The sequence below is a fragment of the Apodemus sylvaticus genome, chromosome 1 (genome assembly GCF_947179515.1).
Source record: "Apodemus sylvaticus chromosome 1, mApoSyl1.1, whole genome shotgun sequence".
Classification (NCBI taxonomy): Eukaryota; Metazoa; Chordata; class Mammalia; order Rodentia; family Muridae; genus Apodemus; species Apodemus sylvaticus.
In genome coordinates this window covers 16,258,438-16,275,674 of record NC_067472.1, presented here as the reverse complement: position 1 = coordinate 16,275,674, position 17,237 = coordinate 16,258,438, and the positions used below count along the sequence as shown (strand labels likewise).

At 40.8% G+C, this 17,237-nt stretch overlaps 1 protein-coding gene across 5 annotated transcripts in view; it reads left to right on the top strand.

The window, feature by feature from the left end:
- Btrc (beta-transducin repeat containing E3 ubiquitin protein ligase) overlaps nt 1–17,237 on the top strand; it is a 169,099-nt gene that overhangs the window by 31,582 nt on the left and 120,280 nt on the right. For 3 of the 5 annotated variants that reach the window (XM_052184857.1, XM_052184856.1, XM_052184853.1), the window contains exon 2: nt 10,318–10,359. The exons of the other annotated variants lie outside the window; for them this stretch is intronic. In XM_052184857.1, coding sequence (XP_052040817.1) covers nt 10,318–10,359 — 42 coding nt within the window. The remainder of the gene's footprint in view (nt 1–10,317; nt 10,360–17,237) is intronic. 5 annotated transcript variants of the gene reach the window in all.

Here is a 17,237-nt window from a genome sequence, read left to right as displayed (position 1 = left end):
ATTTAGCAAGTAAAAGGCCCACTGCTGTCTTTGTGGTGCTTACATCAAGTGACGTTGGATTAGCATAGCAAAGGGTTTGGAACTTTTCTTTATTCCCTTTTTACTTAAAAGAAAAAAATTAGATTTATTTATTTTATGTGTATAAGTGCTTTATATGTATGCACATGTAGCATGTATATTTTTGATACCTGCAGAAATCAGAAGAAGGTCATTGGTTCCCCTGGAACTCTCCCCTCCCCCCTTCTTTTTTTCTTTTAAAGATTTATTTATTTATTTTATGTATATGAGTAGACCATTGCTCTCTTCAGACACATCCGGAGAGGGCATCAGATCCTATTACAGATGGTTGTGAGCCACCATGTGGTTGCTGGGAATTGAACTCAGGACCTCTGGAAGAGCAGCTCCCCAACCCTTCTTTTTCAAGACAGGGTTTTCCCGTGTAGCTCTGGCTGCCCTGGAACTCGATCTGTAACCCAGGCTGGCCTTAAACTCAGAGTGCTGGGATTGAAGATGTATACCACTATGCTTGTCTTTCTCCTGGACTCTAGCTGCAGAACCAACTCTCCAGCCCCTGAACTGTTTTTATTCTTGATTCTTCTACTTGGGCCAGGTATTACTGGACACTAGCTTACAGCTCATAATCGTAGTGTGTTGCTGTGTTTTGATTGGAGAACTATGTACCAAAATCAGTCACTGCTACCTGTAAACTAGATTTAATAAGATAGATGTTAATTCTGCTTATTTACTTTTAATTTAAGAATATTTTAATTAAAAACATTAAATTAGATTTAAAAATTCCCACCTTTTTAATGTGTATGGGTGTTTTGCCTCTGTAGCACATGTACACAGTGTCTACAGAGGCCAGGAGAGGGTGTTGAATCCTCTGGAACGAGAGTTGCAGATGGTTAATTACCGTGTGTTTGCTGAGAATCAAGTCCTGGCTCACCTGGATCATCAGCCAGTTTTCCTAACCACTGAGCAATCTCTCCAGCCTTCCGATGTCTAGTTCTATATAGTGAAAGGACTTATGAAAGTAACTCTTCCACCAAGAGTTTAAAATTGGGTACTAGATATTTAATTAAAATTCCTATATAAATTCCATTATTTGCTTTCTTTATAGGGAAATACAGTATCCCTAAGAGCACAATCCTAAAACAAAGGAGAAAAGCAGAAGGATTGTGTTGTTATGGCAAGTCCAGTGGGGAAGATGAAAACAGCACAGATAAGCTGCATCCTGTTGTCAGAGTGGCCGTAGCTGTGAAATGATTGCGGCTGGTTGAGAAAGGATGTATTACAGCTTTAGTTTGTTGAAAGTAAGAAGTGAAATAAAAGATAGGGGATATGGTTTTAGACACAAGTTAAACCTGGAGCCGAGAGTTGCTAGTACCATTGTGTACAGATGACTCTTGGTTCTTTTTGATTATATTTCAGCTGTGTTGTCTCAGATCATAAAAAAATGGTACAAAGGAAAGGGGCATATAATAACTTCATGAAAAGGCTGTGAATAAGTCTTGTTCTTATTGTTGGCAAATTTAGAAAGAAATCAAAGTTAGAAATTTGTATTCCTAAAATGATTATTTAAAGTATTATTTTCTCCCATTTCCTATTCTTCATTTCTCAGCTAGTGCTTGATTTCCATTCCTTTTCATTCTTTCTTGTTGTAACATTTTAGTCATAAGTGGTAAGCTGTAACACAAATGTCTGTGGTCATGGCAGTGTATAAAACCGCAGTTCAGCGTTTTGATTGCATATGAACAGATAGATGGATTTGGTGGTAAAGTATAAGCATCATAATCTGTAAAAAATTAAATTTATTTCTGTCTTTCAAACTTTGTAATCAAAGGTTAAGTGTAATTTTAAAATGTCATTATTTCTTTTACAACTTTTATTCATGCATCAAAGCAAAAATGTTTCATCCACCAGAGTAGAGACGTGTCAGGAATAAACCTGATGGAAGCAGTGTTCTTTGTTCGGCAGCTTGCACAGGTTTCTGTGGTAATGGAATTGGCATCTTTGTATTAGAGTATCGATCTCTGCTGCTTTGTAGGTACTGTGTACAAAGCTGCCCAGTTACAGTGTATTAAAGAACTTTAAGAGCGGTTTATGTTACAGATGAGATGGAGGGAGATGGAGTTCTGCAAGACTCTGTGCAGACACGTGCTGTACATATCCATAAAACTCTAGATTATTTTTTTTAAAATTCACATCTAAAATGCTCATATTTTCACCAACATTTCATTGCAAATAATTGAACATTACTGAGCTGGCGCTGCCTTCTTTAATGTCACCCCTCTTGCCCTTGAATACAGGTTTAGGTCTGTACTGTTGTTGAGGCAAAGTTAGGTTTTAAATAGAAATAAAGGATTGCATTTGCTTCAGATTTAAGGGAAGGTGCTTAAGTGATTTCTCCTGCTCTTTCTTTCTGGGAACGGATAGTATATGCCCAAAACATAGTACAGGCTTCCCGAGAGAGAGAATCATTTATGTCTTTGTGTGTGAGTGTATATGTGTGTATTTTGCGAAGTTGTTTGTTTGTTTTAAATCTATTAAAAAAGCCTGCATTGCTCTGGTTCACCTGGAATTTCCTATGTAGTTCAAGCTGGCCTTGAACTTGTAGTGATTCTTCTGCTTGTGTCTCCTGAGTACACCATTACCCAGCTTTGAATTTTTACTCACTAATTTAGACAGTGTCACATAGCAAAGGTTGGTGAATTCACTATATAGCTGATCTGCCCCTCCCCCTCCCCTCTCCTTTCTCTTGTTCTCCCTCCCTTCTTCCCTCTCTGCCAGTCCTGGCTGGTCTGGAACTTAATATGGATTTTCACTCATGGAGTTGCTTTTGCTTCCGGAGTGCTGTGCTGAAATTAAAGACTGGGACCTGACAGCCTTTTTTTGGGGGGGCGGGGAGGGTTAGGTTCTAAGGCAGGATCTCATGTAGCTCTTGCTGTCCTGGAACTTACTATGTAAACCAGGCTGTTCTCAAACTCACAGAGATCTATTTGCTTCTGTATCCCGATTGCCAGGATTAAAGACGTATGCCTATATGGCTAGCACCTTTAAATTTTTGATCCTTGTCACTCCACTTTGAAATGCTGGTATTATGGGCATGTACTACAACCAGCTGCCTGCCTTCCTTCCTTCCTTCCTTCATAAACTTCCCCATTCAAATTCATGACCTCTTAAAAAAATTGTTGTAACATGTATATGTGTGTGTGTCTATTCCTAAATACATAAATATAACCTGCTCATGTATGTTTTCAGGGCTGACAGTTGGTAAGCTCTTCTCTGAGGAAGACTATTTCTCCTGATCTCAACATTCCTTAGTTTCCTGTGGTTCGTTGTGTGGGACTGAAGCCTGTGAGCTTTCCATGTCCATGTTAACATGCCTGTTGGGATCTTCCTTGTTCAGGTCATGTATATGCAGCCATGCTGGTGAGACCTGGTGGTTGCAGCTTCTTAGTTAGTAGTGGTCAGAATCTCAGAGCAAACCCCCTTGACTCTAAGTTGCAGGGGTACAACTCTGCATTTGATGAGTTGTAGTTTTCTGTTAATGGTCTTCATCTATTGCAAAGAGAAGTTTCCTTGGTGAGGGGTGGGGCCTAGACTTCTGTGAGTATAAAAACAGATATTTAGATGTTGTCGGGGATTATGCTGCTTTAGTAATGTGCCAGTTGTTGATTCTCCTCTCAGGCTCAGTGCTGGGGAGTTGGGTAGGTTTCCAGTACAAGGCAGGATGTCTTTCTCTTGGGCAGGTCTTAAGTCTCATTAGAGAGCTGTTTGGTGTGTGTTGGAAGAGAATCTTTTAAATGTAGTTTGTAAAACTGTGAAAATACTTTATATTAACATCTGATTCAAGTTTTTAAATTGGCTTTCTGAAAGTAGATGGTAAAGAGGGTATGTATTTGAAATGTTCTAGTTTGCATCCTGGGTTATGATAAACTGAATTGTATGATGGAGTTCTTTATTTTCCACGAAGAAAAATTATTAAGTATTCTCCTCACTCTCTGCCTCACACTTTCCTGCCACATTTCACTTGCTTCAGAAATTCTACCCTTCTCGTGAATATGTAACTCTTAATACTAATGTCCTTAGAGAGAGGAGATTTTCTTATCTAACCTCAGTAATAACTACAACATCACAGAAAATGTCCTCACAACACATCAAGCAATCAGAGAGCCAATAAATCTAGTCTCCTGCTAAATTCCACACCCTGAATGGGGAGGTTAGATTATGTTCATATTTGTTACTTACCAGGGAACATGACACTTGGTCTTTGAGATGGTTATTTATTTCATATATTGTAGCTGCCAATCAGCCAGCTATTTGCAAAGAGTGGAATAAACACTCCTGAAAATGAGTTCTTTTCTCTCTGGTACCAAGGAAATCAGGTGCAATATGGCTGTCTTTATTTATGTAACCACTTATTTTCTTTCTAATGAGTAGGTAATTCTCTTCTCCATGAAAGTTAAGGAGCACCTGAGAGAACTGGGAGACTTGGTCTACAGTCATTGAAATAGTGTTTGATCCCAGGTGATCCTTTCCTGAGCAGACATTCTCTTTAGAAGAGAGCCATAGGCAGCTTCTGCTCAGCCACGGAGGAGCTGCTCATGGCTGGAGAGGAGCGGTCTGACCTCTTTGTTTGGAAAGGATCTTGCTGCAGCTGCTTTTAACCACAGTAAGGGGGAGATAAGAGTCTGGTGTGTGGTCAGCCTGTCCTCGGTGTGTGGTTATTAACATGGCACCCACCTTTGTGAGGTCATGGCTGTGTGGCTGGGAACAAAAGTGTCAGCTCGTCATCAGCCAAGTGTGGCCAGTGTTCCTCTACAATGAAAGATGGCCGCCTCTTCTGTTGGTTCTTGCATTTACAAACAACAAAAAGTTTTCTTTTTGTTTCTCCTCGTTTCATTCCTTTCCTGTCTTCCATCTCTGAGAAATGCATACAGCCTGACCTCCTGTGATAACTGTGGTCAAGGGAAGTGTGTGGAAACTCTACATTTCTAAAACCTTCAGCTGTTGGCCTACTTAATGAAAATAATATTTAATGCAATAAAGTTTACGGTAATAAGAAATCCGGATTTATTGAAATGAGATTTGACTCTTTTTTTTTTTTTCAAGACAGGGTTTCTCTGCAGTCTTGGCTGTCCTGGAACTCACTTTGCAGACCAGGCTGGCCTCGAACTCACAGAAATCTGCCTGCCTCTGCTTCTTAAGTGCTGGGATTAAAGGTATGCACTACCATCGCCTGGCTTGACTTGATTTTTTTAAACTTGAATTTAATACAGTGAAATTCCAATGTGACCAAATAATTTTTGTGGTTACTAAACAAAATATGTTGTAATTTGAGGTAATTGCAATTTTTCTATGAGAAAATGAGCACTTACAAAATACAGGAATCCAAAGCAGGTAATTTTTAAATGGCAGAGCAAAGAAAATGTGAATAAACAGACTTTATTTTCTTCTAGGAAAAATAAGATACTGTATACCTCTGTCCATAAATTTGTTCATTACGTTTGTTTTCCTGTACATGTTTATTAAAAAGTGTGTGTGTGTGCCCGTGCATTCTAGGGAGGGAGTCGGAGAATGATGGATCTCATTATGTAGCTCTGACCTGGAACTCCCTATGTAGTCCAGGTTAGCCTCAAATTCACAGAAATTTGCCATCTGTTTCTGTCTCCTGAGTGCTGGGACTAAGGGGCGGGCTGCTTGACTAGCAGAGTAGCTTTTTTTCGTTGTTTTTTTTTTTTAAAGGGGGCTGGAGATGGCTCAGTGGTTAAGAGCACCGACTGCTCTTCCGGAAGTCCTGAGTTCAAATCCCAGCAACCACATGGTGGCTTACGAACATCTGTAATGAGATCCTATGCCATCTTTTGGTGTGTCTGAAGACAGCTACAGTGTACTCACATATTTTTTATTTTTTGGTTTTTTGGCTTTTGGTTTTTTCGAGGCAGGGTTTCTCTGCATAGCCCTGGCTGTCATGGAACTCACTCTGTAGACCAGGCTGGCCTCGAACTCAGAAACCCGCCTGCTTCTGCCTCCCAGAGTGCTAGGATTACAGGCATGCGCCACCACCGCCCGGCTGTATACTCACATATAATAAATAAATAATTTTTTAAAAAAAGGAAGAAGAAAAGGGATCTCGTCTCCCACACTGGCCTGGGACTTAGCATGCAGCTGAAGTGGACCTTGCACTCTGACCCTCCTTCCCCTGTTTTCCTGTTTTGGGATTACAGGTGTGTGCCACTTCTCAAGGTGCTGGGAATGACCGCAATTCTCAGGGAGGTGGGAGGTCAGGCTGTGTGCGTTTCTGAGAGATGGAAGATAGGGAAGAAATGAAGAGAGGAGAAAACAGAATCAAAACAAAACAAAACAAAACCATCTGGGTTGTAAATACCGGAAACCCCAGAAGAGGCAGCCATCTTCCATTGCAGAGAAATGCTTTGCCACAGGTGGCCACATAGATAGGCAAACACGTCTTCCGAATGACCTACATTCCCAGCCCCCAAATGGCTTTTTTTGGTATTGAAAATATTCAGTCTCTAGATAATGCTATGATGCCCTGTTGTCTGCTAATGTTTAATATTTTATCTAATTTTAAAAAATAGTTCTTATTTTATTCTTTCAAATTGGACAGTCTTAATTTCTATGCCCCCTAGCTTCTTCGCTGTTAAAATGTTTCTAACAGTTCCTTCCAGATCCAGTTCTGCATCTGTAATTGAAGTCAGTATTCTATACAGATGTTTAGAATCCCAGTTGTTAATTCCACCACAAAGCTTGGTAGATGGAAAGGGGGGAGATTTCCTTAAGAGGGGGAGGGAAGCAGCTCCCAGCGCTTCCTTAGGACATTACAGTTCAAGCCTGGCTTCCTTCTAGAGCATTTGTTCATCATTATTTATTAAGGACACAATTAGTTCTAACCATCTGATAAACTAGAATTTTGAATAAACAAATGCTTTAAAATTCTAATAACTGTGCATAACCAGTAAATTATTCTTACTTGAATTTCCATGGCTGTGTAGAGGAAGGTTCCTAAGTACATAATTGCATAAGAGAGCTACCCAGATTTCAGAGGAGCCATTCCAGTGAATTGTGTAAATAATATGCTTTAAAAACACAACCTCTTCACATATGAATTTAGATTTTCCAGATATGTAGTAGCTTTGTACCTGTGAGACTAGAACACAGCCCTAAAAAGGCCTTCCTAATTATGAGCTTACTAGAGAGACTAGAATGACCCAAAGCAAATTAATACATAGATTTTTTTTTTTTTTTACTTTCTATAAAACCATTTTCACTGTTTCTGTTTTAGTTCAGAAAACAAAAGATCTTTAAAGCCACTGGCAAGAGATAAGAGAACTAGTATATACGAAAATCATTTTTCTATATCAGCATTCTAATTTTCTTAATTGCCTAACACTTACGTTTTACTTTTATTTGTATCAACATAAATTATATCTGGCACTTGGATAAGTTTACTGTAAGATTTCCTAAAACTAGAGAAGTGTGGGCAGGGAAGGTCAGAGGAGTTCAAGGTTCTTATGTGCTATGTAGTGAATTTCAGGACAACCTAGGATACATGAGACCCTATCTTAAAAATTTTTTTCTTGGGCTGGAGAGATGGCTCAGCGGTTAAGAGCACTGACTGTTCTTCCAGAGGTCCTGAGTTCAATTTCCAGCAACCACATGGTGGCTCACAACCATCTGTAATGAGATCTGATGCCCTCTTCTGGGGTGTCTGAAGACAGCGACAGTGTACTCACATACGTAAGATAAATAATAAATAATTAAAAAAAAGAAATGTAAAAAAAAAAGTTTTTTGTTAGTTGTGCAGTAATCCATGTGTCCTAAAGTGGGCATGGTTTCCCAAGGTGATAATAAAGAACAGGTGAGTTCGGTGGCCGATTCAAACCAGCAGCAGTTTAATCCTAATTTGGTCAGCATTGTCTGTTTTCTGATGTCTTTTCTTTTTAGCCTGTACTGGCCTTGAATATGCTAATCCTCCTGCTTCCCAAGTACTGAAATCAGAGGTGAGCAGCATCCATGAAGGGCTTTGTCCACTGCCTTCTAAACATCTACAAATGTTAGGATGTAGGCACTGACAAGGACTGGTGGCACGTCTTTAATCCCAGTACTCTAGAAGCAGGCACAGACGGTCATAGTAAGTTTAAGGCCAGCTTGGTCTACATAGTAAGTTACAGGACAGCTAAGATACCATAATAAGCAGATCCTGTTTCAGAAACAAACAAGCAAGCAAAACTGTGAGGGCTGGAGAGATGACTCTTAGTGCTTAGGAACACTTTGCTGCTCTTGCAGAGGACCTGGCCTTCATTCCCAGAACCCACCTGACCAACCATCTGTAAATCTCGTTCCAGGGTATCCAGTCAGTGCCTCCTTCTGCCCTCCATGGACGCCAGGCACACAGGTTAAGAGCACTTACTGACTGCTCTTCCAGAGGTCCTGAGTTCAATTCCCAGCAACCACATGGCTCACAATGATCTGTAATGGGATCTGATGCCTTCTTCTGGTGTGTCTAAAGACAGCGACACAGTGTACTTATAAAAAAAAATAAGTAAATAAATCTTTTAAAAAAATGTACCTGTAGAATACTTTAAAATGTGGCTAAATTTTTAAATCTCATGTTTTCTATGAGATTATAAACTCTTTGGAATTCTGTGTCTATCAGTTGCTTCACATGTCAGAGTTTCAAATGTCAAGTTGCCTAATTCCCCTTTAAGGACGATCAAATATTGAAGGGTAGAGATAGTTCATAGAATGAAAGGGAAGATGGACGGTCAGGTACCATAAGGGCTAGAGCCAAGTATTAAATATCTCTAGATCCCAAGACAGTGATTTTCCATATCTGTATGTCACTGGATTTTGTCAGTATTTTGTTGAAGTTTTTTTTGCTTGTATGCTTGTAATCTTCATTTTGTTACTGTTTTCATTCATTCAATGAGTTTTAAACTTATTATTTTCAGTTCTTACATTTCCACTTTATTGTTTCTTTGCAAGTACATTTTATTTCAAGTTTTACCCACAGTTATTGAAAAATTTTCATTCTAGTTGTATTTTTGGATTTGCTTTTTTTTTTTTTCAAGACAGGGTTTCTTTGTGTAGCCCTGGCTGTCCTGGAACTCACTCTGTAGACCAGGCTGGCCTCGGACTCAGAAATCTGCCTGCCTCTGTCTCTGCCTCCCAGAGTGCTGGGACTACAGGCTTGTGCCACCACCACCCGGCAAAGGGTATCAGATCTCTTTATGAGATGGTTGTGAGCCACCATTGGTTGCTGGGATTTGAACTCAGGACCTTTGGAAGAGCCAGTCAGTGCTCTTAGCCTCTGAGCCATCTTCTCAGCCCCTCTAGTTATATTTTTACAATTTATTTCAACGTCACTATCATTTTGGCATTGGTGTTTGCTGACAAAGCTGAAATTTCCTCCTTTTGGTATGTAAATTTGGTTTCTCATTGACATTTCCTGTTGTTTGGTTTTTGAGACAAAGTTTCTCTGGATAGCTCTGCCTGTCCTAGAACTTGCTCTTTAGACAAAGCTGGCCTCGGAACTCAAGAGATTTGCCTACCTCTGCCTCTTGAGGGCTGCAATTAGGACAAGCATCACCACCTGGCGTCACTGACACTTTTAATATTACAAGGCTCTGCATTTTATTCTAATCTCATTAATAATGGTTATATTTTTTGAAGCCCATAGTGATGCACTCCTGTAATCCCAATGTTTAGGCGAGGCTATGATAAGCGGGTTGTGAATTTGTGGGTTCACTGTCCCAGTGAGAAAGCCTCTGCAGATGGCATTGAGATTTACTCCGTGGGCGATACTTAGTGGCTACCTGGGGTTGGGTTGGTGGTCTGTCTTATATTTCAGTTCCAAGTCTTTATCTGGCATTTACGTGTTTGTACCTTGAACTCTGGAGTAAGTAACTCTATAGGATTGCTCTTCTAGTGTCTTTCCCAGTGTGAGGATCAGCGCTGTCTCATTTCTTAGGGCTACTAATTTCAGTCCTGTATGTAGAAAAGCAGAGCTTTAGTTAAACCCGGAAATGTTACTGCATCTGAGAGTAAATGATGAAGGAATGCGGGGTGGGAACTGGGGAAGATGGGAGCAGGAGAGGAAGCTTTGACACCTCCCCTTTACCTCTTATTTCAGAGTTTTGGGTGACTTTTGTCATGGGATAGCTTAGAGAGAATGTAGCGAATTTAAAGAAAAACATGAGGGTTTTGTTCTCTGAAGATCCCCTGCAGAACTTGAACTAGATTAGGCTTTTCTGGAGCCCTTCACCTACACTGATGCTCACTTTTGGGTTTCAGGCTGCAGTTCCGGCTGGTGGATATTGGAGGAATAATAAAAAGGTAAATTCATTGTTGGTTCAGTACTATGTTAAGGTCTTCTTCCCCACCCACCTGCTAATGTTTACTTTTCCGAGTCCTCCATAGCTGCTCCATATGTTCTGCACATTTGTGTTAGTTGCACTCTGTGGGAGACATAAGAGGGCGCTTACTGTGTGATGCATGGAACCAGGCCCCTTAGTCACGGTCTCACTACCATTCATGGTGCTCAGCAGTACATTCTGCAGCTTGATTCTTGTGAACTGAAGTCCTGGTCCACCCTCGTAGGATCTGTCACCGTAACAGTGTATTAAGGAGTCTGTACTGCACTGGTGCCTGTGGTGGTGCCTGAGGCTCCGTCATCAGGGCAAGTTCAGCCACTGCATCCTTCATTTCCTCCTGCTAGTTATTTCAGGTCCTGAAGGATATGTGTTAAAATCTCAAACTATGGATGCAAAATTGTATGTCCTCTCTCCCTTCACTCCCTTCCCTCCCTCCCTCCCTCCCTCCATCCCTCCCTCCCTCTTTTCTTCCTTCCTCCCTCCCTAATCCTTCCCTTCCTTCCTTCCCTTCCTCCCTCCCTCCTCTTTTGTGCATGATATGGATTTCTGTGCTTCACACAATAGATAAGTATTCTTCCACTGAGATATATGTTCTTTTTTGCTTCTTATCATTTAGAACTTTTGTTGTTAGAGAGATTGAAATACCTTTAAATTTTGAAGCAATTTCAAAGAAGTGAAAAAAAGTAATTTATAGTTTTATAATGTATTTTGGCTGAGTATACTATCATTTCAGCATTAATTTGGTATAAAGTTGTCAATGGTGTTTTACCTTTACAAAATAAATTCAGTGGGTATTTAAATGGGTATATTTAGACTATATCATCATTCAAATGCACAGTAGCCATGTGTGACTAGTGTTTTGTATTATGTAGTGTACACACACACATCTAAATGTAGATATTGACGTGATTAAACCATTCATTTTTCTATTTGTCTTATCTGTTTTTAAACTTGCCTTTAATGGATTAGTTGTTTTTTGCTATTCTGTTTCTTTTGTTGTCATAGTAGAAATTTTGTTTTAATTTTAGAGGTTAAATTTTTTTCTTTTTAAGACAAGGTCTTGCTCTGTAGCCCAGGCTAGCTTTGAACCTATTCTGCTTCAGTTTTCTGACTATGTGAGCTATAGGTGTCCATTTCCATGCCCTGCCCTGTAATATGCATTTTAAAATGTTAATCATAGTTAAAATTATATATCCACAATTTCTAATTTCAAGATACTTCCATTATACCATGTAAGATTTATTATCTATTACATAGATACATCTCCCGCACAGCAATTGCCAGTCCACATTCTGTCTATATGTGCTTCCTGTTCTTTGTATTTCATATTTTGTTTCTGGCTTCTTTTATTTAGCATAATACTTTTTGGGTTCATGTCATGGCATATATCAACTTGTTTTTATTACTAAATGCTGTTTTATTTTACATATGGTATAATTTCTTTTATTCACTCAATTATCTAGGCCATTTGAACCTTTTGACTATTTTGAAGAAATACTGCTGTGAACGTGTACATTTATGTGATTGAGCACTTATTTTCAATTGTTTCATGTGTATATATGAATAAGCAGGATTGCAGTATAGTCATGTGGTTATATTCTACATTTACCTTTTAGAGATTAGCCAAATTTGTTTCCACAATTTCTGAACTCTTTTGTATTTCCCCCAGCAACATGTTGAAGGCTCCCGTTTTCCCACACTTTGCACTCTAGTTTCTGTCCTGGGATTGTTTTGTACTGTGACAGCGAGTGCCGACACACCTGGTCCTCTGGAAAGGTGGACAGTGCTCTTAACTCTGAGCTATTTTTCCGTCCTGTTATTTTCTTAGTTTCCACCTCTTGTTGCATCATTTTGTGTATTGTTATCTTTCTTTCCTTTTGTTTTTTGTTTTTTTGTTTTTGTTTTTAGAGGCAGGGTTTCCCTGTGTAGCCTTGGCTCCCCTAAAACTTGCTCTGTAGACCAGGCTACCCTAAACTCCTAGATGCCTGCCTCTGCCTCCGAGTGCTGGGACCAAAGGTGTGCACCACCACCTGCCTGCTCAATTTTCATATTTTTCATTTTCTCACATTTTTCTCTACACTGTTTAATCTGTAGGGAAAAAAAAATTATGTTGTAAAACTCCCCTTTCAGAGGCTTCTTTTCTTTTGGAGACTTTCTTTTGAGACGGATGGACCTTGCTATGTTTCCAAGCTGTCCTTAGCTTCCTGTGTGCCGGGACTGCAGATCTGTGCCACTGTGTCCACCTTCAATTTAGTGGACTCGGACTATTGTATAATTGGACATCTGTATTTCTTTCCTTAGAAATTACTGAGCCAGGCAGTGGTGGCACACGCCTTTAATCCCAGCACTTGGGAGGCAGAGGCAGGTGGATCTCTTGAGTTCGAGGCCAGCCTGGTCTACAGAGTAAGTTCCAGGACAGCCAGGGCTACACAGAGAAACCCTGTCTTGAAAAACCAAAAAAAAAAAAAGAAAGGAAAAAGAATTACTGAGCTTATTTTGGCTGGTTTTGCAAATCAGCTTTATGCTGTTGTGGATCCTTCGGTGGCACCTATAGTCTCTGTTGCCATCGTTTGCCTAGTCTGGTAGAGTTTTACTATACTAAAAAGAGCTTCACACTCAAGAACAGACTGGAGGAGGTGAGTTCCCTGTGAGTTATCTGACAGCTTCTCCTTCACGCTCCTCAATTCTAATCTCTTTATCTTTTATAAATTCTCTAATGGGTTTCTTCAAGTATGTAGTCTTATTATACTACTGGATTATATACTAACAAGGATTATATATACATCCTTGTTACTGATGGAAGCTGCCCCCTCTCTGTAGAATATTAGTCCTGTTTAATGGGTCACTTCAGTTTTGACCATTAGGACTGTACAATCTGCCATAGTGCAGTAGAGTAAAATACTGCAGCTTCCTGTATCCAACCTGGTTTTCCTGGCTTGGGGTTGACACCGTGGTTGTCTAAGGGTTTCCATTTCCTGCTGTGAAGAGACACCAGGTCCAAGGCAACTCTTAAAAAGGACAACATTTAATTAATTTAATTAATTGGGGCTGGCTTATAGGTCCAGAGGGTCAGTTCATTATCACTGGGTGAGAAGATGGCAGCATCCAGGCTAGAGAAGGAGCTGAGAGTTCTAACCCTTGATCCAACTGCTGCCCGCAGAGGACTATCTCCTAGGCAGCCAGGAACAGGGTCTCAAAGCCCAGCACCCTAGTGATACACTTCCTGCAAAAGGGCCACACCTCCTGCAACAAAGCCACACCTCCTAGTGCCATTCCCTGGGCCAAGCATGCCCAAACCAGCGTAGTAGTCGAAGCTGGAGTCCACTGTTTGTCACTTACTCAGAGCCTCTGTTTACTGTACCAGCCATGTGAGGTGCCTTTTAACTGTAACTCCGTCCTCTACAGTGAACTTCAAGCCAGCCTGGGCTACATATGAAGACACTCTCTCAGCAAATCAAAAATTCCTAAAGCCAAAGCTAAAAAAATTTTTTTTTTGATTTGTTTTTTTCAAGACAGGGTTTTTCTGTATAGCCCTGGCTGTCTTGGAACTCACTCTGTAGACCAGGCTGGCCTTGAACTCAGAAATCTGCCTGCCTCTGCCTCCCAGAGTGCTGGGATTACAGGCATGCGCCACCACCGCCTAGCAAAAGCTAAATTTAAACTTTAAATTCTATAAGTTCTTATTTTGCAACTCTCTAATTTACAGAAATTTCATTTACTACAATTTAAGTAATACCAATTAGCATAGTTTGAATTTTAATTAGCATGGTATGTTAACTATAACTACACAGTATATAAATGTCTTTTGTTGCCAATTCTTTGGCAACTGTGTCAAAGAAGGTCAGTCATGTCTTCTTAGGATTAGTGGCTGCTCATCTGTTACTGGTTTATCTGTAGACAGCAGAGTATTTAGTTGTGTTGGTTTCTCCCCACTGGGATATATTGATAATTCATACTGGAAATTTGGGAATAAAGGTGAAACAAAGGGACAAAGTAGTTACCGAAGTCTGAGGGAAAGGTGAAGATGGTAAGGAGGAGACAACAGACAGCAACGATGGAAGGCATAGCAGACAGTGATGAGTTCATGCTGTGAGAATGACGATACCGGTAGCCACAGGAAGTTAGGAAGTTGTTTAGGCTTGGGTTCTATCCACAAGTCTAGTCCCAGCAAAGAAGAGAAATTTGTGTTGGGATTAGAGATGTGAACTACCATCCCTGACCTGATTTTTTTTTAAATGGCCTCTTTTTTTAAGTTTATTAATTTATTTAGTGTTGAGGCATACGTGCATGTGTGTGTGTGTGTGTCTGTGTGTGTGTGTGTGTGTCTGTGTGTATTGCCTGTATTGCACATGGAAAGTCAGTTCTCTCTGTGTTGGTCCTCTTGAATTCGGGTGTTGAAGCTTCAGTCAGCTCCCCTTCACTGCTGATTGTCTCACCAGGCCACACCCATCTTTAAGTCTTCATTAGCTCAGGAGCACTGACCAGTACACTGAGATTTGTGCTATGCCTTTGCTTAGACTCAGGCCTCCTTCTGAAGTATTGTCATGTCTGTCTCTTCTCAAATATATACCATTTTTTCTCCGTTCTTTCTTCTTCAGTCTGTTATATTTGTTCAATTAATGTGAAATATTTATATAATATACAACATGTTTTCATACACACAGTCATTGTGAAGTGATTGCCACAATCAAGCTTACTAACCTGCCTATAGCATTAACAGGAATCATTTAATATCTTAGATTTTTGGAGTCACAAGTCAGGGCACAGCTGATCTGGCATTTCTACTTCAAGATCTCTCATAGAGACAAAAGTATTGGTCAGGGCTGTTGTCTAATTTGAAGTCTTGATTGAGGAAGGACTAACTTCCAAGCTTTGAAGGTAGTTGGCAGAATTATTTTCCTCAAGGGCTGTTTGACTGAGAGCCTTGACTCTGAGGTGGTGGTTGGCTAAAGGCCACCCGTTATTCTTTGCCACGTGGACTTCTTCAATATGACGGCTTCATTAAACCACGCAGGCCACACAGGCCATGCAGGCTGTCTTTAAGACGACTTTAAGACGTTAACGTAGTTAACTTTATGTAACCTAACCATGGTGTCTCATGCCTTGGCCAGGCTCCTCCAGCATGGAGGCTTTAGGCCCTCCCCATGTGAGGAGTGGGGTTAACTAAGGGCGTGGCTGCCAGGAGGGAGAGGGCATTAGGGGACCTTGTTGAAGCTGGCATCACTGTTTATGTTCAGACTGTTACATGTTCCCCGCTTTTCATTCTGTCCCCTCTGCCGTCTGACATGTCTCTTGATCTTTGAACACCTCAAGAAGTTGTTCCAAACTCATCTTAAAACTTTCAGGCCAGAGCTCTGGACTTAGTCACTGTTCTAAGGCTCAGACTTAGTGGAGAGTGGCACATGTGAGCAACCACATGTGCTCAGTTTTACTAGAGTTTTAGTAATCAGAGGCATTCTCAATTGGTATTTGTGTGTGTGTGTGTGTGTGTGTGTGTGTAAAGGTATGCATATACATTTCTCAAGTTCTGTCTCATAGTCCCATCTTCAGTTATAACTCAGCAATATAGCATTCATTCTGTTTTTTTTCTCCTTTCTCTGAGAAACCTGGCTTATTTTCTCAGTGTCCTCCCCCACCACATGGGAGCCTCCTTTACTTGTTGGGTGTTACTTGACAGCAGTGCTGCCTTCACCTTTTTTTTTTTTTTTTTTGAGACAGATAGGGTTTCTCTGTGTAGCCCTGGCTGTTCTGGAACTCACCCTGTAGACCAGGCTGGCCTCGAACACAGAAATCCGCCTGCCTCTGCCTCCCAAGTGCTGGGATTACAGGCATGTGCCACCACGCCCGGCTTGCCTTCACCATCTTTAAAACGTAGGTGTGAAACTGAGTTCTGGACTGCCTTCTGCCTCTTGCAGGGCCTCGTGTCCCGAGGAACCCCATGTTGTCCCCTGCCTGGTGTGGCGTGGAGCCCCATGTGTCTGCTCACCGCAGTCTAGTCCCTAGCTCTGTGCCAGACCCCGAGACGTTGTTCTCACGCTACGTGGACTCCAAAAGCTTGTTTTGAGCCACTGTAGTCACCTAGCATGATGCCTGCTTAGCCTGTACTCAATTAGTGACTGCTTAATGGAATTGTTTAGATAGGAAGGAGACCAGGAAAAGCTCTATTACTTAAATTTTTTTAAATAAGCTTCACTTTGGTTTTGCTTGCTTGTTTGTTGGTTGGTTTTTTTTTTGGGGGGGGGTGGTTTTTGTTGTTGTGTTGTTCTTTTTTGAGTCAGGGTGTCTCTATGTAGTCTTGGCTGGCCTGGAAATCACTTTGTAGACTAGGCTAGCATGAAACTCAGAGATCTTCTTGCTGCCTCTGCCTTTGAGTGTTGGGATTAAGGATTTGCACTACCACCACGTAGTGGGACTTTAAAGAGCTTATATAAAGACCACTGATGTTAGCCTCGGGATGGAGAGGGAATGAGAAAGAAAATGAATCAGTGTACATGATTTTTAAAAGTATTTTTGTTATTTGTTTTTTATGTATGTGAGTACACTGTAGCTGTTTTCAGACACACTAGGAGAGGGCATCAAATCCCATTACAGATGGTTGTGAGCCACCATATGGTTGCTGGGAATTGGAATCAGGACCTCTGGAAGAGCAGTCAGTGCTCTTAACCACTGAAGCATCTCTCCAGCCCTTTTAAAGGTGTTTTTAACCAAATGTATCAGCACTTAATTCAGAAATCACTGAGACCTACACATATGTAATTAGTACGTGTGTGTGTGTGTGTGTGTGTGTGTGTGTGTGTGTGTGAGAGAGAGAGAGAGAGAGAGAGAGAGAGAGAGAGAGAG